This window comes from Magallana gigas, chromosome 2, assembly GCF_963853765.1.
Source record: "Magallana gigas chromosome 2, xbMagGiga1.1, whole genome shotgun sequence".
NCBI lineage: Eukaryota > Metazoa > Mollusca > Bivalvia > Ostreida > Ostreidae > Magallana > Magallana gigas.
The window spans coordinates 60,014,945-60,037,030 of NC_088854.1; the positions used below are offsets into that span (position 1 = coordinate 60,014,945).

General features: G+C 37.4%; 1 protein-coding gene across 2 annotated transcripts; it reads left to right on the plus strand.

Annotated features, from left to right (window-relative positions):
* The first annotated feature begins 3,187 nt into the window (after positions 1 to 3,187).
* Positions 3,188 to 20,007, plus strand: LOC136273220 (uncharacterized). 2 transcript variants are annotated; one of them, XM_066077569.1, is made up of 2 exons: positions 3,188 to 3,276; positions 17,589 to 20,007. In XM_066077569.1, the coding sequence occupies exon 2, from the start codon at positions 17,604 to 17,606 to the stop codon at positions 19,881 to 19,883; it is 2,280 nt and encodes a 759-aa protein (XP_065933641.1). In that variant the 5' UTR covers positions 3,188 to 3,276; positions 17,589 to 17,603; the 3' UTR covers positions 19,884 to 20,007. The 2 variants fall into 2 exon arrangements, with proteins under 2 accessions (XP_065933641.1, XP_065933642.1); XM_066077570.1 differs by lacking the exon at positions 3,188 to 3,276 and adding an exon at positions 14,733 to 15,517.
* Positions 20,008 to 22,086: the final 2,079 nt, after the last annotated feature.

Below are 22,086 nucleotides of genomic sequence, written 5' to 3' on the forward strand. Positions count from 1 at the left end.
TGGTATTTGCCACTGAGAAAGACGAGATAATTCAAGAAGGAAAATCAATGAAAAACTAGAACTTTTTTGTCTTCAACAAAAAGTAAGGGCTTTTCGACAGCCCCAGTATCCCCTTTTTATTTAAAAGGTCAAAAAAATATCTCTAATCTATTTCCAAATTTTCTGAACACCTTGGTATCCCCAGTTGCTTAGATAGGAATTCATGAGTAGTTAAATGTCAAAAGAAAGATAACTCCAGAACTTTACAAGAAGCTACACTTCTAATTTCCAGAGGAATGTTTTCAAAAAATCATATTGAAGTAAGTATTCATCCCTCGGACACAAAACTTAGTATGCCTATAGTATTTATGCTCTACATTTTTACAGCAAAGGGAAATAACTCTTACTAATTTGTTTTTTTGAAATTTAAACAAGTGATGATCTTTAGGCCTTCCAAACCCCTATAAGGAGTCAAAAAGTGGCCCCTCGAACCATAAGTTTGTACTCTTTATTTAAAACAATAAACAGAAAAGATTTTGAAAATCGGAAGAGAAATAAAAAAGTTACAGCAAAAGGGCTGTTTTAAACGTTAACCCCTGCAGATCCCTAAAGTTATAAAATTATGTACCCAAAACCTTTTCCGGTCTGCGCATTGTTTGTGTCATTATACTAGTGAAATATTGTAATGTTAACTTGAAAACTTTTTGAGAAAACGTGGAACGCGTGATTTCAATTTAACATTGAAACTCCTATAGACAAATTATATCAATCCATAAAACCGGAAGTACTACATATTTTTTGTTAAGACTCTAAATGTATGCTAACTACTACTACGTTAACAATATTAAGGCGTCTTCTTAAATTTCTAAGGTCATTTGAATTTTTTTGTTTTTTATCCCCCCTTTTCTCAGGTTTGAGGTGAAATATCTTAAACACGATAAGATATAGAAAAACGTTTATACTGACAAATTTGTAAAACTTGACAAGATACATCTTATTCTAAAATTTGAATGCTCTAACTCAAAAAGTAAGTAAGATTTTGTGTTTCATTCAATTTTTAGTGATATCCTTGTAAAAACCGTAAGTAACGGAACCGGAAGTCTAAAACCTTACATACGCGTGTCATCAACAATTGCTTTAAGACAGTTGCATAATTGTTTCAATATGTCTTTCCGTTTTCAAAAAATCGCTGACACAAATCCTGTCGAGAATAATAATAAAAAAAGACGAAAACAATAGGTCTTTTCGACCGAAAGTCGAAAAGCCCTAATTCGAAGGTCATAAGAAGATACCATTATCTAAGAGCCCAAACCAGAGATGCATGCAAGAAAGGATAAAATGAATATGAGTTGCGTCAAGCGAAAAGGGACCTTCGTGACAAAATTTTGGAAAATGGATTTTTGCTGGTTTATTAATAAGCACGTCTTTCTGAGTATTTTGATGCCAAATGTTTAATCAAATACTCAGTTTAAGACTAGATAAAATGCATTTGAAATGCACTAATTAATGCAAGATAACGTCACAAAAACGTTGCATAACGTCATAGAATATCAATGTCATTAGAACGTCATCAAAAATAAAACAACGGCATTTCTTGTCCTGAAGAAATATATTTCACTAAACTAATTGACATTTTCAAATGTTTAAAATGTTAGTATTCAATAAAACAAAATTAAAACGTGTTGGAAAACGAAAATAAATACACTTTCAATGTCATTAAATGAATCCTAACAATACATTATGTTTGCATTTAAAACCGTTCATTTTATCATCATCTTCATCACTCTTCAGCCTCTGGACAGGTAGTGTCCTTAAAAGGATCTCGTACAAAAGGGCGAACAACACGGAACAGATAACGTTGCCTCTCTGAGGTCATCCCGCCGGGAGGTAAAATGTCGGGCATCACTGACCCTGTTGTTATGTCTTCCGGACTGATACTGGATTTCAGAAGCGTGATTTCTCGTTCACTGTCATCGGCGTGACTTTTGACGAACAGTTTTCCTGTATAAAAAAGAATAAATTTATTTCAGTACATGTACCTCTCACAGTGAATATACAGACATTATACATGTATTTTTTTACAATTTAATTGACTGTATTGATATTGATTAAAAAGAAATATATATAAACTTCAAGATACATAAATAGTCTGTCAATCCGATGGAATTATATGTTTTACATACATGTTACTAAATACATACCCGGTGATAATGATGGAAATCTAAAATGTAGCATTTTCCGGATGCCTATCACATTTGTGAAGAACGTGCTGGTAAACGACTTCCAATCATACCACTCCCAGCTGTGTTCTCCAGCGTCGTTGGTGTAGGTAACGGGAGTGTTTGATCTGGCGCTTTTCCTAACCACCTCAACAAGACCGGAAAGGCTATCTACATCCGTCCTGTGGTACAGCCGCTTTATGTTAGCAAATCCGGCATCAACAAGACATCGGCCATGGTATGAAACCTGCATTGACAGCTGAATATCGTGATGCAAGCCCATGAGAGTTCGCCACATCAGATATCCCAGAACATATCTGTTTTTGTTTTCACCTAAAAAAAAGATATTAATGTTTGATACCAAACGACAAATAATTTAGCATTGAATCCTTATTTTTTGAATGATGTGGTCTCATAACTGCAACGTTGTGTGCATACAAATTGAATAACGCGCGCTAGCGCGTTATGAAAATTTGGTTATTAACGGAAGAGTCGTTGGAACAGCCGAATTATGCTGACAAATATAGTGCACAGCGTTTTAAATTTTAATAACACAATTTATTTTTCCTTCTGTAATTTGATGAATTTATTTTTGGTATACTAAGAAATTAATCAATTGAATTCATTCAAATCTTTAAAAATATTTACTTCCATGAAATATTAATCAGCCCACGTATAATATCAGGTCGTGATCCGGTTTAAAGTCGGAAGGAGAGTCAGTCATGTTCTGAAGGAAGACTGAATGTATACATACGCACCAGATTTAGTGATTGGGTCTTCTGTGTTATGCGTAAATTTCACCTAAATCAATCAATGCAATTTAATAGGAGGGAAGAAAGTAAATGTAAATATTACCGTATATCAGGTTTTTTTCCGCGTGTATCCAATTTCCGCTTTGTTCGCGACGATTTCTGAATCGCAGAAATTATATCAGCGTAAATTTGAAACAAAGTTTTGTTTTTATAATAAAGTTTTTTCTTTCCTTATGAGGTAAACAGGTATGTAAGAGTACAATGAACTGTTTTCATTAAGTTTATAGTAGAAATTGAAGGATCGGAGGACAAGCGGCAGATAACAGGTTTGTAAGCCTCGTAGTTTATTTAATAATTTGACAAGATAATTGTGATTTAGCTTCATTTCTTTTCTCGCATTCTTTACTGCATTGTGATACACCTGCAATGGATAAATAATGTCAAACAATAACATAGACAAATTTACAGAGAAATACAAAAACAGTGTTGATATATTATCAAAATGTTTAACTACCTGACGCTCTTTCTCCACCATTAACAAATGTTCAGTGAAAGCCTGCAGATGCTCCTGTTTTTCCTGTTGTCCAGCAGCTGTAGATATGTTGGCCCGATGATTCTCACATTTTGGACAGATGTCGGAACGTGGAGTCATATACTTGATATGGGGACAGCAGTCTCTCCACAGAAGCTTAAATGTTGTAAGACCAACGTGGCGTTTGTTTGCTTCAGTACATGATGTGACGTAGGTTGAATGCAGAGATGACTTGTTACCAGATGACGGCAGAAAGATGTGAGGATGTCCTTGGTTTTTCACATTGGGCTGAGGGAGTCCAAACTCTTCTGCGTAATTCTGGATAAAGTCTATTGCATTTTTCAGGTCATCAAAGCAGAAAGCATTGCTAGGGCGTCTATTCTTGTTTTTGTGCGTTGTTGGTATGCACCCATTCTCGTTCATGTGGGACACAATATTCTTCACATATTTTGAACCAACACCATATGCAAAAATAAAAGACCCCCTGCAAATTTCCTTATTCCTGAAGAAGTATGTGTATCTCTTCCTTTTTCTTTCCTTTCCTCTCTGTGTACAGCTATTCGAATTTCACCGAAATTTCCCCATGATTACCATGTCTCTTTCCTCTCTTGAAAGTTCTCTTAATGCCAAGATCGAGCTCTGGATATCATCTAACGGGACACTGTCTAAGCAATTTTTTCCACATGAACAAGATGTCAAAACCTTTTCTTTCAAACTCTGTATATCACTGTTTCCATTACATGATACGTTGTCGTCGTCTTCACTTTCAATCTCTTCGCTATAGTCATCGCCATTACTTCGAGTAAACAGGTCTATTCGTTCTCTTAAAACATCATCATGAACGAGGTTACTGTGTATTATGTCACCCGGGATTTTCTTTGTTTATCTGATGACAACTGAAATAATGACCAAGGCTTCTTTAATAAAGTTTACGTCGTTTATTCTTGAGTGTCCAGCAAAAAGTGACGCGCTGGGCACTGGATACAAAAATCAGCCTGGTCGAGGTAGGGTTCAACAAAGGGGTAATTATCAAAACAACAAAAACATATACAGATACATATACCCAATTACCTATCGGGGGCCTCTCACAGAAAAGATACCTAAAAGAGCAGGTCTAACAAAGAAACTTAATCCGATGAACTGACACTAATTGAGTCAAGAGGACATCAAAAGAATTTGTTAATCGCATTGCGTGGCTTGGCGTAAAGGCTATTTGTTGATAAATAAAATGGAATTTAACGTGCAATCAAAATGTGTGAATATGTACCTAACTTCTTAACTTTTTGGCTTTAAGCTAAAATAAGTGTTAATCATTATTCTGCGATAAAGAAAGGATTAACTTAGGGATTTTCTTGAAGATGTTAGATTAAAATTGCTGATTTTAAGATAGAAAGAAAAAATTATTTTTATATCAAATTTATTATAAAATATAGAAGAGGGTCGATTAGAACTGATGATAAGTCCCTCCTGGTTTGAAAAATCTTTGTCCTCAAAGATGAAAAAAAATAGGGATGTAAAAGTAAAAAAAAATAATGAGAGGTGGGTAATGTAATCACATATAAACAAAATCTAAGCTAAAGAACTATAACATTAAAGAAATAAATTGCATTAAAATATGTACAGAGGTAGGTATGAAATGACACACAGTATGAATACATGGGGAAGAAAAAAAAACCAAAAAAAGGAAAACATAGGCTTTGTACTCAACTTAGGAAGTGGACGACCAAGTGACATGATACAGAACATGGGAGTACAAAACAAAATATATTGTGGACAAAATACATGACATTAGTTAATACAAACCAAGCATATTTGGTACAATAACATGGTATTCTTGCACACTCCTTTCACACAAAGTAAGCTCTGCACTTCCAGATCTAATGCAGTGAATAAAATTTACTGTAGTAAACGAAAATATTGGTGGTGGGATAATAAAAAGTAAACTGTATATGGTTGAGCTAACAAATTTCGCAGTCTGTGAGCCTTAAGTGGTGAAATGAGAATGGTGGTGGGAATGTTGATGCGTTTGTTTGTATGGGTATTTTCAATAATTAAGTTGGGTGCATCTAATGAGAGGTTTGCCCAAATAAGGTATGTTCTGCGTATGTTGATGTGTTGGATGTCTTGTGGAGGTTGAATGTTCCAGTTGTCTGGACAGAGTGGGAGTGTTAGTAGTGGGATTAGGATGCAATCAGTTCCAGAAGGGAGTTCCATGTGAAGTGTAGTTTTGTGTGTTTGTTTGGATTTGTTCCATAGCCTGTGTGCATAGAAACAGATAAGTAAAGTAGTGAAAGCTGAAAGTGTAACATATGGCCATGGTGTCGTGAATGAAGTGTAGATGTTTTGAAGGATAGGTGATGGTGAGTCAGTGTTTGGACCATTATTGTAATAGGATATGAGGTTAGGATGTGGGGTAGGGAAGGCTGAAGTTTGGTTAGGAATGTGGGTTACAGCAACAATAGTTGTTAATTTTCTAATTTTGAAGAAAGACCAAATACAGTATAGCATGCATAGTGTTGTTAACGCAGAAGCTACCATAGCAATTGTACCACTAGTATCAGGAAAAGAATCAACAGTGAAGTCAATTTGACCTGCTAACATGGATTCAGCAAAAGATTGAAATACAGTCTCGTCTTTCTTAGCTAATTTTGCCATTTTCTTTAAACTTAAAAGATGTTTCAGATCTGCAGCCAAATACTGAGAAAATGAATGATTAAAAATTTTCAATTTAGGAATTTTTAGATCAAGATATTGTTGGAATGTTGTATCGCCAAAGATTGTTGAATAAAATTTTGGATCAAAGAATTCTTGGATAAGAGCAAGGTTGACAGGGTGTAGCACAGTTATGGAATTAGAGATGTTTTGACATTGACCAATTCTAGGGGGTAGATATAAATCTCCTGAAGTAACTGAACACAAACATGGTAAATGCATTACACAAAATGGGCAACCTTTAATTATTCTTTGACCTGTTGAGCAATCGAGGGCGAGCATTGAAGTTTGATAAAAAAGGATACTAGAGGGAGATAATTCAATAATTGATGGTTTTATCTTGTTTGGAAAAAATCTGAAGTCACATAATTTGTATACAGAAGATTTTTGGTTGTTAAATAATGATGATATGCTGGTTGATGAGGCAGAGGAAGTAAGTGCGAGGTGAAAAGTGCAAAATTTGATTGATGTACCTTTGCAGTTTGAAATTTGATTTGAAGTAACATGTGTGAAGTGTTGGTTATCATGTGTTTGTGCAAAGTAAGTTGGGACATCTGCAAGTTGTGTGGCATGTGAAGTTGATGAATTGATGGGTACAGGAAATGAGTAGACTCTGTACAAAAGAAGTGGTAGCTTAAATGGAGAGATTGGGATTTTTAAAGTCAAAAATAATGTAGAATGGGTCCTAGCATATAAAAAATCACCAAATGAAAAAAAAATATAAGGGGTCTTTATGAATAATATTAAATTTGGGATATTTTTGGTCGATTATGTTTTGAATTTGATTTAAAGATGATTTAATAACATGCGGGGTAAGCAAAAAGGGAGATAACTTGCCTTTTATCAATTCATTAATGCTAATTTTGATGTGTTCTAATGCAAGGTTTAAAGTAGCTGTAGCATTTGTTTGTTTCAAAATTAACTGTTCTAAAAGAGCAAACTCATTTTCCACAGAATCTACAGAACGATGAAGTAGGTCAGTGAGGGCAACTGTGTCATCATGATTTTTCTTAATTGCATCCATAACATTGTTAAATCGAGCATCAACAGTAGAGATGAAAGAAGATAAATGTTTTTCTTGAACAGCCATAGCTTTAGCAATTTTAACATTGTTACGATTAAGGAGTTGCATATGACGCTGTAAAGTATCAATATCGTCTGAAGTAGCAGTGCCAAAAAGAGATTTGGAGATTTGGCCGACAAAGTCAAATATTGCACGCTTAGATCTGGAAGAGCCAATGAATTGATTTCTATGGGGGATTTGGGATTGGGGTATAAGGGCGTGGACTTACCGGACAGTGGAATTGACACTTGCCATCGTTTGGGTTCTTAAAGTATTAAGTGTTTTAATAATATGTTTGCTGTACTTGCACTGTGGGGCGTTGTTACAGTACAGTTCTCGGTTTAAGTAAACTGCTTTCGGTTGTGGGATCTGGAATGTGTGGGCCCAGTATTCCTGTCCCAGGTAAAGTTGATGGGTTGGTTCAAAGAGGACTCCATAATTCAGTCTTTGGACTGCAGCAGCATCACCGGTGGACACAAAACAAAGGAGAGACAAAAGACTCATGATGAGGAAGACGTTGGATAGTCCAGGAGTACCTTTGGGAAGGAAGCAAGATTCAGGATTATGTTCTGTACACTTTGTTAGCCCTTATAGGTAACATGTTTATGGCATGAGCTACATATAAAAATACTAACAATGGTCCATAACGAGTGGCTCAGGGAGCAGAGATAGAAATGGGATTATAGGAAAGGTTAGGTAAAGAGTCTTGGACTAGTCGATGTCAAATCTACTTGTTGAAGCAAGTCAGCCTTTTGTTCTTCTTTCGGGAAGTCCCTTTTTGTGTCTTGGTGATGTGAAACTTGCGTACCATAGAAGGAGGAAGAGTTTCCTCAAGTTCCCATGTTCGTTCCGCGTGTCCGAGCCATTTTACTCGGAACAGTTTCTTGCCTTTGTGAAATTTGTATCGTAGGAGTTTCTCGACAAAGAAGGTTTCACTCGAGTCATTGGTTTGGGTGGGGTTGGGTGTGTCTGCAGTTGGCGTTGTGGGCGTAGGGGTTGATTTGTCATCTAAAGTTAGATCCTCATCGAGTGCTGGATTTGGTTGACCAAAATTGGCTCTGACCGTGCATCTAAAGTTAGATTTTCATCCAGTGTATTTGGTTGAGACAAAGTTGGCTCAATCATGGTTGGGGGTTGTCCGGGATCTGCATCTTCAGGGGGCAGATGGTTATCAATGAAGGTTCAGTGGGGGGGTGGGGGGTCGAGACTTGGTCGGTCATCTGGGTTTTCATACCTTTTAAGTCTGTTGACATGAATGAAGGATTTCAGCTCTTTGTGGTTGGAGCATCTTCGCAATTTGTATGTGTTGTTAGGCCCAATAGCTGTTATGTAGAATGGGCCATCCCAAGGATTGTGAAGTTTGGGAGATAGACCTACTGGTACTTTTGTAGAATAGAGAAGTACGGACTGTCCAACACGTAAGTCTGGCACATCTGTAGATTTCTTGTCATACTGTTGCTTTTGCTTGATTTGTGCTTGATTTATGTTCTCTTTTGCTATATCCTTAACGATTTTCAAGTGGGACATAAGATCAGTCCATGAGATTTTGCATCTTTATTGAGACCATTTCTTGGAATGAGTAAGGTATCAAAGGGAAGATTCATTTCCTTTCCAAAGACAAGATGGTAAGGGGAAAAGTTTGAAGCTTGTGTACATGGGCTCATCCTTATGGCCATCATGACTCCTGGTAATAGCTTAGACCAATTGGTTTGTGTTGAGTTGACATAAGTTCTCAGACATTGGGCGATTGTGCTATTCATTCTCTCACAAGTTGAATTGGTTTGAGGATGATAGGAGCTAGTTAAGTGTCTTGTTACTTGGAAAATTTCACAAACAGCTGTGACAAGTTTACTAAGAAAGTTTTGTCCTCTATCGCTGACAATAACTTTTGGGGCACCATATCTAGCAAAGATTTCAGAAAACAGAACATTAGCAATTTCTTTTGAGTCTTGTGATTTTAAGGGAAAGGCCTCAGGAAATTTGCTGAATGAGTCGACAATTAACAATATGTACTTGTACCCTTCATTTGAAGTTGTAAGTGGACCAAGAATGTCCATGTGAAGGCGAACGAAAGTGTCCTCTACAGGCATATTGACTAAAGGGGCTCTATGAGGATTTGTGCTTTTCTTAGAATGTTGACAAGAATCGCAAGTACGAATGTAATCTGCTACATTTTGGTACATTTTGGGCTAGAAATACTTCAACTTGATTGCTCTGTAAGTTCTATCTAAACCAAGATGGGCTCCTCCCGCAATGCTGTCATGGTATGAACGAAGGACGTCATCCCGTAGACATCGTGGGACAGCTAGTTGTTTCAGGACGGGTTGTACTTGAGAAACTTTTTTAGAACGGGGCTCATAGAAATGAAAGAGAGTGCCATCTAACAAGACAAAGTGATTACTTTCTGAAATTAATTTATCTCTTTCCAGTTTTGTAGAAGGTACTGTGCCATTCGACAAATATGCGTACATCGCTGCAAAGTCTGGGCATTCACTTTGTAACTGTCCAACATCATCAACAGTAGAAATGGGACATACATGAGGTGTGTCTGACATAAGAACTTGTTGCTTTTCATTTTTGTAGAAAAATGTGACTTGATTATGTTCTTGAGAAGTTGATAGCGCAGAGATAGAAGTGCTCGGGATTACATCCTCTGGATCAGGTGCATTTGCTGGTTGGTCAGGGTAAGTGCGTCTTGAAAGTGCATCGGCAACCTCATTTTTCTTTCCCTTTTTATGAACGACTTGAAAGTTGTAACTTTGAAGGAGAATGGACCAACGAGCTAAGCGGCCTGTGTCATGTTTGACTGATTGTAGCCACTTAAGAGCAGAGTGATCAGTGAAGACTGTAAAGGGTTTGTCAGCAAGATACACTTGATAAGTTTTGATACCCTCAATAATAGCTAAAAATTCTCGCTCTGATATAGTGTAATTTCGTTCAAATTTGTTAAGGGAGCGACCGCCGAAAGCTATGACCCTTTCAACACCATTGTCATCAAACTGTCCGAGAATGAAACCTAGTGCTGTACCTGAAGCATCAGTAGTAAGAACAAAAGGTTTTGAATTGTCAGGATAAGCTAAGACAGGTGGGGATGTTAGAGCTGTTTTTAATTGTTCAAAAGCAGCTTGACATTCTTCAGACCATTTGAACTTAACATCTTTCCGCAGCAGAGCAGTAAGGGGGCTAATGAGGGAGCTATAACCCTGGATAAACTTCCGATAATAATTGCAAAGACCAAGGAATGACCGAACATCTTTGGTAGACTTAGGGGTTGGGAAAGTTTTCACTGCATCTGTTTTTGCAACATCAGCTTTCACTCCAGCTTTTGTAATAACATGACCCAAATAGTGGACTTCCTTTAGGGCAAAGGAACATTTACTTGGTTTCAAAGTAAGTCCTGCAGATTCGAGGCGAGTAAAGATGTCATGAAGATGTTGTATGTGTTGTTGAAAGGAATTTGAGAAGACTAATATGTCATCAACATACACAAGACAAGTTTTCCAATTAAGACCTTTAAGGACTTGGGTCATGAGAGCTTGGAAACTAGCTGGGGCATTAACAAGACCAAAAGGCATTCTTTTCCACTGATAGATTCCTGTAGGGGTCACAAAGGCTGACTTATGAGCAGTTTCAGGGTCCATAGGAATCTGATGCAGAGAAGCCTGATGCAAGATCTAAAGTAGAGAAAATATTGGCTTTAGAAATGCCGATAGTATCAAAGACATCTTCAAGTCTGGGGAGAGGAAAGGTGTGTTGTTTTGTTACAGCATTGAGTTTCCTGTAGTCAACAGCAAAACGAAGTTGTCCGTTCTTTTTCTTGACCATAACTACAGGGCTCTGCCACATGGAAGTTGATTCCTCTATAATGTCTGCATCTAACATTTCCTCCAGTTGTATGTTTGTTTCTGCATTTACCTGTGGGGATTGGCGGTAAAAACGCTGACGAATTGGATGAGCATCACCTGTTTCAATTCTGTGTGGCTGAAGAGACCACTTATCCAATTCTTTGAGATCTGATGCAAAGACTGACCTATGTTTTTGGAGAAAAGCATGGAGAATTTGTTTTTGATCACCTGTTAAGTCCGAAGAGGATAGGTCAAAGGAGATAGGTTCCTTAATGTCCTGCTTTTCTGAAAGGGGTTTGGCACTAGTGGGGGTGTCAAGAGATACTACCATGTTTGAATTAATACAACAAGCTGATGCAACACATGTATCTGCTGAAAGAGTAACAGGGTCATCGGTTGGGTTGATGATCTGAATAAAATGAGTGTCATTGTTGATTGTGTCTATCAAGCATTTAGCACCAACAAGTCCAAGTTCTGGTAAGTCTGGTGATGGTTCAAGGAGAACTGATTGGTCATTGGGGAGGTTTGAAATGAACACCTCTACAGATGTGATTGACTTTGGATTGATTTTGATAGAATGGGACACACGGGCAATACCTGTGTTAATTTGAAGGGAAAGGACTTGCTCTGAAATGGGGTCTTTGAGAGAAAGAGTGTTTTGATTAACATCTAAGACAGCTTTGTTGAGTGTTAGAAAATCTAGTCCTAGAATGATGGGATGTTGAAATTTTTCAAAAACTTGGAAAGTGTGAGAAATAATACAATTTTCAAAAGAGACAGGTAGGGAAAAAGCACCAAGACTGTGGTGTTTCTCACCACCAACAGCCACAGCATCAGTTTCATCCATCGACTGTAGCTCGTTCCTATCTATACCTAATCTAGTTAAGACAGACGCTGCTACACAAGAGATACTTGCACCCGTGTCGACCAATGCTCTTATGGGATGTCCATAGATTTCAATGCTAACAGTATTTTTCATAATAGGCATGATCAAATTGACATTGCTGAATGATTTCTTACGTTTTGATTTGGTTTTGGGTTTTGAGGTAGGTTTTTGGTTAGATCTTGGGGGATGGTTAGGTTTGGAATCATTAGAATGGATATTCGAAGCATGCTTAGTATGAGCTGTTAGCAGGGATGAGTCATTGTTAGCTTGGTGCCTATCCTCAAGAAGGATAGGCGCGTGCCCCTAGTATGATGAGTTTTGGAAGGTGGGCTGGTTAGAGTGGTTGTTAGATTGCTGGTGGTTAGTTGTCACTTGTTGAGATGTATGTGGTGGTGTTGGATTTGTGCGACAGACTGAGGCAAAATGACGCCAATTTCCGCAGTTGGAACATTTAACATTAAATGCAGGGCAAGCTGATCTGGAAAAACAGAACTTACCAAATCCGCTGCATGTCTTTCTCCCTCTCCTATTCATGGGTTGGTTCATCGGTTGAAACCATTGCTGCTGGGGCCAAGGTGAGGGTGGTACCATCCATTGGAAGGGTTGACCGGGTTGGTTGAACTGGGTGGGGTGGCTGAAGGACTGGTTTGGTTGGCTGAAGGACTGGGCGGGGTGGCTGAAGGTCTAAGCGGGGTTGCTGAAGGACTGGCCGGGTTGGTTCCAAGGTGCCTGGGCCTGGGGTGTTTGGGAGAAGGATTCACGTCCAGGGTTGTGTTGCTTCCTCTTTTGATTTTGGAATGGTCTCTCTTGTGTGGCTGTTAGAGCACTAATTTCACTCTTAAGTGTCTCCCTTATTGATGTGAGAGATTGAATGTCAAAGTCCTGTTTGTTGTCACATTCTAGTTCTTGTTTTGCCAGGTCAACAGCGTGACGTAATTCCTGGAAAGTTTTGGGCCCTTTCGAGATGACACATTTTTTATAGTGTTGATTAATCCATTTGTTGTGAATTGGACTTTGTATATTTCTGGGAGGTCATGTCCCAAAGACGTTTTTCTGCTCTTGAGAGGTAGTCATTGGTTGACTCTCCAGGGTACTGTCTAAGTCCTAGAAGGGACTTTGTTTCCTTATTTGCAAAGCGACTTTTCAAGCAGTCTTTGAATGTTGTAAGATTGTTTTTCTGGGCTGGTGATAAGGTTTGGAGCCATGTGGCTGCTTGGCCTTCAAAATTACATCCTATGGCAAGGAGGGCTTCTGAATCGGAAACATTGTGGAATTTCTGCCAGTTTTCGAGTACAGTTATCCAAAGATGTACATTTTCACTGCCATCAAATTTCTTCAAATTAATTCCTGTGGCCATAATTCTATTTCTAATCTGGTGTTCTAGTGGTTGATGATCTGTTGATGATTGTGTTATGTGATCCTTAGGGATTTGCTCCTCATCTAAAGTTTCAATTTCTTGATCCTCTGATTCAGATGCTGGTGCTTCGGTTGTTGATTGGGGGTGTTGTTCCTCTGAATCAGATGGTGCTATTTCTAGTGTTGATTGGTAATGTTGTTCGTTTGACTTGGAGGTTTGCACTTATGGTGGTAATGTTTCGTCTTGATGCTGGTTCTCTGTTGATCGCAGGTAGTAGTTGATTGGCTTTGTCTTCATGTGGGATCTTGAGCCTTTCTCCACCAACTTGTCACCCGGGATTTTCTTTGATTATCTGGTGACAACTGAAATAATGACCAAGGCTTCTTTAATAAAGTTTACGTCGTTTATTCTTGAGTGTCCAGCAAAAAGTGACGCGCTGGGCACTGGATACAAAAATCAGCCTGGTCGAGGTAGGGTTCAACAAAGGGGTAATTATCAAAACAACAAAAACATATACAGATACATATACCCAATTACCTATCGGGGGCCTCTCACAGAAAAGATACCTAAAAGAGCAGGTCTAACAAAGAAACTTAATCCGATGAACTGACACTAATTGAGTCAAGAGGACATCAAAAGAATTTGTTAATCGCATTGCGTGGCTTGGCGTAAAGGCTATTTGTTGATAAATAAAATGGAATTTAACGTGCAATCAAAATGTGTGAATATGTACCTAACTTCTTAACTTTTTGGCTTTAAGCTAAAATACGTGTTAATCATTATTCTGCGATAAAGAAAGGATTAACTTAGGGATTTTCTTGAAGATGTTAGATTAAAATTGCTAATTTTAAGATAGAAAGAATAATTTATTTTTATATCAAATTTATTATAAAATATAGAAGAGGGTCGATTAGACCTGATGATAATTAACTCGTCCCTATCCGAATCGCTATCACTTTCTTCATCAGACGGTGCACTTGTCACTTGTCTATGACGAGGGAGGAACTCATCAATCAAGTTGTCTAAAGCCTGTTGATTTTAAAAAGTTTGTTTAGTTCGTGTATTGAAAAATTAAATTAGGATAGTACCCTTTACATAATTCATCAGATTGCCATTAATCAACTGACAGCCCCCCTTTTTTATATATTCTTTGTATCAAAACAATAATATCTTCATAAGAATGAAAGTAAAGCAGTTAACTGATAACGGCATTAATAAGAAGAAAATAGTTGCAAAAGGGAATTTAACTTCTTCCACTGCTAACATTTTCACTATTCATCACGCTGCGACAAGGGCTCGATCCCAGTACCTCTGACATTAGAGATAAGACACATACCACTACGCTATGGGATATAGGCTTTTAATTATCATATAGGCCCTATACATGTATGTTGTTTTTATGAAGTGTCATATAAAATAAATGCACATGTAATGAAAATAAATAAGTTACCTGTAAATCCATGAATGTTGAATACAGCAGGATCGATGGTCACGCTTTTATTTACATTACATATAGATATGATACGATCTTTAACGTTGTGCGTTTTCTTCACCTTTTTCCGGTAAACAAGCAGACGAAACGTCAAGTCTTTGCAGCGTTATTGTGACGTATTTATTCTATGTCACGAAGGTCCCTTTTCGCTTGACGCAACTCAATTATACTAGTATAAAGAACACAATTTCATCATACTGTACATCCAATCCAAAGCAATTCTGGGGATTCATCAACAGCAAAAACGAGAATCGTGAAGGGATAGCAACATTAAAAGCAGGAGACAGACATATGCAGAAAATACATCTAAGACTACAATCCTTAAGAAGCAGTTTTCTTCGGTGTTCAGTTTTAATGAAACAGTGAACAACATTAAAATCCATGGGTCTAAAACACATCTTGCAATGAATTGTATAATACATCAGAGGCTGGTGTAAACAAGCTAATTCAAAGTCTACAAACCCTTAAAGCCACTGGGGCTGACGGCATTCGCGCATGGTTGCTGAGGGTTCTTTGGACGGACCTTGCTCTAGTTCTCACAATTGTCTTCCAGTTCCTCCGGGGGTCAATAAACCAAGGAGTCATCCCAAGGGAATGGAAAATGGCAAATGTGGTACCAGCATACTAAAAGAAGGCAAAAACAAAGTAGAGAATTACAGGCCACTTTCACTCTATAACATGTAAGTTGCTTGAGACAAGGTAATTCTAACGGATGTAAAACATTGTCATAAGGCTTCAGAAAACAATGATCCTCTGATACCCAAGTTATTGTTGCTGTACAGAATCTTGCCAAGTCTTTTGACGACAAAAGCCAGGCGGACGTGATACTGTTGGATTTTTCTAAGACCTTTGATAAAGTTCCGCACACTATGCTGATGAACAAACTTCATCTCAATGAAATTCGGAAAAACCTATACAGTTGGATTAAAAACTTTCTGCGAGACCGGACACAAATAATAATCCTTGAGAATGGAAAACCTGACTCAGACTTTAGACCTCTCTTGGCCGCTTATTTGAAGGACAAACCATTTTCCTTAATTTTAATGAAAGCTCTTGTTATTTCAAACATAATTTGTTGTGTTTAAAAACATGCTAAAGAGATATTTAGAAAAAAAGTTTTAGGGACAGAACTTTGAACTTCTAATAGGGGCCCTTACTCCTAATTTTAATGGTAGCATGTGATTTAAAAAAATTGATCTTATCTTCGATGTTACTTTGTCAAATAATCTGCATTCTGAAATATGAAATTTCAGAAATTTAGCTCCTAAAATCTCAAAATAGATATTTTTATTGAAAAGAGAAATAACATTGAGACATTATTGCTTCTATAAAGTAAAACAAAACCTTTCACAGAAAAAAGTTATTAGAACACTTTGGGGCCCTCTCGATCCCTTTTTTGAATGATCAACCCCTTTGTCTTGGTGTCAAAAATTAAAGCTCTTATAATTTTATAATAATTTTATAACTTCTTTAATATGTGTTTAGAAATTACAGTATGTGTCGTGTTGGGATATCAAGAAAGGATTGTTTTAATAGCCGACCCTTTATAGTCTTATGAGGGCTTTTAAACAAAATTATCATGATTGTTTATAGTTTACATGCGCAACTGAATAAGTCAAAGCCAAAAGACGTTATAGATCTTAAACTAAACGAAAACTTGTCATACTTAGCATTCTAGATTATGGAAAACAGAACTTGGATGAATTTCGATTTATCGAGCTACAAAGCAGCCTTTGAAGCTAAAATCGAGGGAAACTCTCAAAAAGAGTTTAATATGTCTAAACACATTTACTAAAGTTCGGTTAGGTTCATAGATATTTAAAAAAAACCTTCCGCATAGGGGATCAGTTGGATGCAGGAGATTTTAAATATTTAAGTCTTTTGCCGGAGTGTTATAGGTATGTCTGATGGTTGTGTGACAAATATTTGTCCTGCAAAGGACAGTTTAATCCCAAGAACCATGCTGATTTTATGCAAAATTAAATGAACAAAATGGTTATTATGACAAATCAATATGTCATTTGATCATTGGTATAGGAGACAATCTATTACTAGTCTTTTGCAAAGGATTGCAGTGCATTGGGAAAATCCTGAGAAGGTTAGCTTTATGGTTTGTACTCCAAAATGTGTTGTAATTAAAACAGCAGAAGCTGTGGTTTAATAACTTAATTAAAATTTAAAATATAACTGCTTTAGTAAATCAAACTTTCTCATTCACCCTTTGTTCTCCGTATGTTTACGAAATAATGTTTAGAAAAAGATAATAAAATAAAACCACGTAAAATGACTAGTTATTATTTTAATTTCCAAGCCCTATTGAGCTTCATCGCTTTCTGTGCTTGACAGGAATGATCGAAAGTCTTATTTGCAATCTTTCGTCTCCCAGCCCTGAAAATGTGCATGCTATATCTTTCGAAATGACATTATCAACAAATAACGATCGTTTCTGATAAGGTTCAAAATATTATCAAACCAATAAAATTTCATGCAAATCAGTCGAGTCATTTCCAAGAAAACTTTTGCACAACTTTGGCTACAAGAGAAGAAGACGTATAGAAAAACGATAACGTCTTCCGTTAAAACGGGAGACCTTATATATAGTTATAATTCCTCTTTTCATGAGCAACCAGCATAACCAACTTCAATCAGTATTCATTGCCTGCATTTTGCCATTAAGGGTAAATAGATTTTTCGTCATATCTTTATTATTTTTATTCTGATATTAGTCGTTATTACTTTTAATCTTTTCAGGACTAGGTTGTTGTCATGAACCTGAATTTGAGACATGGGGACTCGCTGGAGCAGCTGAAGGTGGTGCTGAAGGATTGGTACCGCCCAATGATAGACGACGTGGGAAATGATCTACAGCTAGAGCCCGCCATCTGGTTCAAGTCTCTTTTCATTGACGCCATCTTCATTGACGGCAATTGCCGCGAAGTTCGTGTTCGAATGGAACCAGGTGACAGCGTCAGAGAAGTATTGGTTTTTGAAGACTATGATTACAATGAGTTAGACCCAAAAGCTCAAGAACTATTTGAAGCTACAAGAGAGTTGTTAATCAGCATGGGAAGGAGAGAATTTAGCAAGAAACAATTTAAGACTGAATTGTTGCGGTTGCTCCATTGTTATATCATGCCATCTATCTTGCTAACAGTAGACGACATGTCTAATCTCCATAACGCCCTTTGCTTAGTTGAAAAGCAACTCAAAAGCATTGAACAAACTATTGAGGAGAAAGGCGTGGATGTGCATTTAAAGGAATCCTCCTTGGCCAAAAAACAAAAGGAAATTCTTGAGAACGAAGATTTTACAAGTGAGACGTACATACTTTCATGCAATCCCAAATTTCTTCAAGAGTTCGAAAAACACATAGAAAAAGATGTCAAAGAAGCCTGCCATGTATTTGATGCCATCCAAAGAAAGGTAGATGAATTGAAACTGAGTAATTCTACGGCTGATGAACTTGGTCTGGTCCGAAAAGAACGAGATGCCTGTCATGAGAATTTGGTAAAGATTAAAACAATTCAGGAAAGCATAAAACATGCAAAAAAGTCAAAACAGTTGTTAGAATCCGATACTACGAACGACTGCCATCAGATTTACATTGAGATTAACGAACAGCTACAAGAAGAAATGGAAGAATTACATCGGCTCTGCTTGCATAAGGCCAAGATTTCCTCGGTTCGAGAGGCTATCAAACAAGCCTTACATGACTTGAAGACAGATGGCCAGACTTTTGGTTGGCAGATGAAATCTGATGGAACGGCCGAACACGATACTGACGTCATTGGGATGAACTGCAAGCCAAAGGACTGGTACACGCTAGAGGAGACGATCTTTTCCATTTTCGCAGACATCACCAATGACGTCACAGAACGACATTTTCGTTTCTGTTCTGGTATACACGATAAAATTGCTGCAGTTTTGAAAGAAACTGAAGATCAAGCTTCCGGAGATATGATCGGGCACTGTACAATGGACATCCCAGAAGATGAAAAAAACGATCCAAGAAGACAAGAAACCGTTTTTCAGTCTCCTACAGATGCAATAAAACGAGAGGTGAATGATCATTTGTTGAGTATGGTTAAACTTCTTTCGCTAGCCATCTCTAAAAACAGCTGCCATGGAACCGCCAAATCAAACATAAGCGGAAAAATAGCCATTTACTATCATAATATCTTATGTCACAAAATCATGGAACCCTTAGAATCGTTGTATGATAAAACATACGGTAGAATATGTGTTAATGTGTTTAACAAAACCAAGGACATGTCTTTCGAGGAGCTAGGTATTGACGAACCATGGATACGCTGTCTGAATGACCCTTCCGCTTCCGTTCATGTCACAGGAGTCAAACGTCCGGTAGAAAGTGTGCATTCTATCACTTCCGGTCTGAGTCAACAATCGATTGATAAGAGAGAATGCGAGGAACTAGGCGACTGTTGGGAATTCGAGGTGCGCATGCACCCCAGTACAGCTAATGATACGAAGCTTGCACATCAAAAAGGTACAGGTATGGTCGACGACTTGCGATCTGAAAACAACAGCGACAATCAGACGCTTTTGAACGTGGTTTCTCCGTCTACTGAAAAACCGAATAATTTACCGCCATCTTGCGGGGGACACTGCACCAGCGCAAAAAACCCGGTGGTCCAAGAAGGAGGAAGTCTGTACGACATTCTACAGCCTGGACTAGATTTGGTTCACACCCTTGTGAGGGAAACCACCATTACTGGGAAACTGAAGATGATCACCAAAACTTACCGCTTTGTTGGAAACCAAGTGTCTGATCTGAAGTCTGCAGCCTCGCTTCAGGATTTTAAGAGCAGCCATGACGAACTTCTGATGTTACTTGTCGTGTTGTTTACGTTCCTTGATGAACGGGATTTCAAACGCCTCTTTATTCAGATGTACTTGATGGAGGACTTCAAACCAGGGTGCATACTGGGGGGCGTTCATGACTATTCACTGACCTACTTCTTCACAGCGTTTCGGCATTTTCAAGACAGACTACCAAGTAGGCATACAACATTGTACCAACGTTGAAAATATGTTGATTATGGTTAACGACGTTGAGTAACCAAAAAACAACTAACTTTATAGGACGTTGAAAAAAACGTGTTGAACTTAGACAAATATTGAACAAACCATGATTTATGAAAATAAAATACAGCTTTCTGATTTGTTTTTTGGGGGTTTTTTTGTAATGAATAAATCATTTGAATGGATTAAGACTGTACACACAGTGATCAAACTTTGTACTTCTAAAAATTTTAGAAGTACAAAGTTTGATCACTGTTGATTTTAGTAAAATTATATGCTTAAAAAATTAAAACCAAAGGGCTTAGAGTTAATTTACAATTTATAAAATGCATGCTTGAAAACAAAATGCAAGTGAGCCCGGGTGCGTCAGCCAAGAGCCTAACACCTCTCCTCAAACTGCACTGCGTGAAGTGAGCTGACCAATTCGTATCAAATTACTGGCGCGAACAAAACAAAGAAATAGAGTCCAGCTGTAGAAATCGAGACCACAATTTGAATTTGAATGTGTGTGTGAAGCACCACTTAGCCCATTGAGGCAAATTAATTTGGACTTTATCGATCATTGCAACAGTATACTAAAGTAAGTTGTCACTTCTTGCACTTTTTGATAACATTGATTTTTTTTTTGGGGGGGGGGGGGGGGGTTCTGCTTGTCAAGATTTCTGAGGATTAGTCTAGCGCCCCCCCCCCCCCCCCCCCTTCAATTTGCTTCCGATGCCACTGTTACGGGTATATGGGAGGCATAATTATGTGTGGCATATGAGGTATATGTGGTGAATGCCTGTCCCGAGACTGTGCAAAGTGTAGTAAAATTAATCGCATTATTATAGGTTTAAAGCTTGGTTATGTAAATGTCAACACTACAGTGTGTTAAAATATCCATTTTGTAAATTTCATATGGAGAAATCACGTACACTTTATTCATGAGCTAAATGTCACGTGACACTGTTCTCATTAATATTTATGTCTTCAAATTGTCTCCCTTACGAATGAAAATTACATACCTTTTATGTATGAAATTTGTGTTATTACGTCAACACTTTCATTTTTTGAATGAGAACATGTGTTTAGGCAATGCATAGATTATCTGTGTATGTTTTTGTCACCACAATCAGTGATTCACACTTAAAATTCACTTTGAATACCTCTCTATCCAACCATAGATAATCTAAAAATATGACTTTACCGGCTAAAATGAGTAAATAAATAGATAAACAGCCAAAAATATCAGCTTGAAACCGAATAAAATTATAAAATGAAAAAATTCATTCAATTTATAACGATAATTCTTAATCAAAAATATGCAATATGCCTAATGATTCAATATAAAGACTGTATAAATGCCTAGTTGCAAGTCCGATGGCTTACTGAGAAAGTCTTGAAAATGCTAAATTGGAAGTAAAAAGGAACCGACAAGACTTTTTTAATTTGAGTCTGAATTTCTGACACAACTTAGTTTGCAATGTAAACTTTGTAAATATATGAGGAACTACTTTACCTATGAATGGCAAGTATTTTAAAAATAATTCCAAAATCCCTTCATGACGCCTTTCAACACTAAAACACACTTTATTCCTACAACGCCCCGCTTCGATATTTCAGATTCAAAAGGAACCGCCATCTCAATATCTAATGTAAACAAAACAAGCACATTCCAATCCCGGATGATGTAAATGACAGAACCAAATGAGAAGAAAATATTTCCGAAATACTTATTTTTTATAATTTGTGATTTTTCTCATTCCTTTCTATATATTCTATTGTAATGAAAATCGCCATTGTGATAACAATATGGCCGCTATGCAAATTAGTAAAATGTACACCATTTCTCCATATGTTTCCGATATCATATGCATTTGTCAACCCGTGCACGCACGGGTAAAAGTCTAGTTCTGAATCACGACGGTCATTTACATTTTGAAATTGGTCCCTGTTTCTTGAGTATCAGTAGTTGATAATATATTTTCTGATCGGCATTAAAATTATTTTTTATATGCTGCAAATTTATAAAAATTGTGTTCTGAGACGATTACCCGACATTACTGCTTTGAAGTCGCAAGACCCGAAAATGGAGAAAATGATTCGAAAGTGGGAAACCATGTTGAAATGCCTCTGTAAATATTTCAATATACATATAGTATAAAGTTTAAATAGAACAGCTTTGCAAAATATCAAAGAAACAGTCTGACGTGACCCGGAATTGGCG

Bases quoted from the DNA above. Each gene is read 5' to 3' on its own strand.
- LOC136273220 (XM_066077569.1), top strand. From the start codon at position 17,604: ATGAACCTGAATTTGAGACATGGGGACTCGCTGGAGCAGCTGAAGGTG.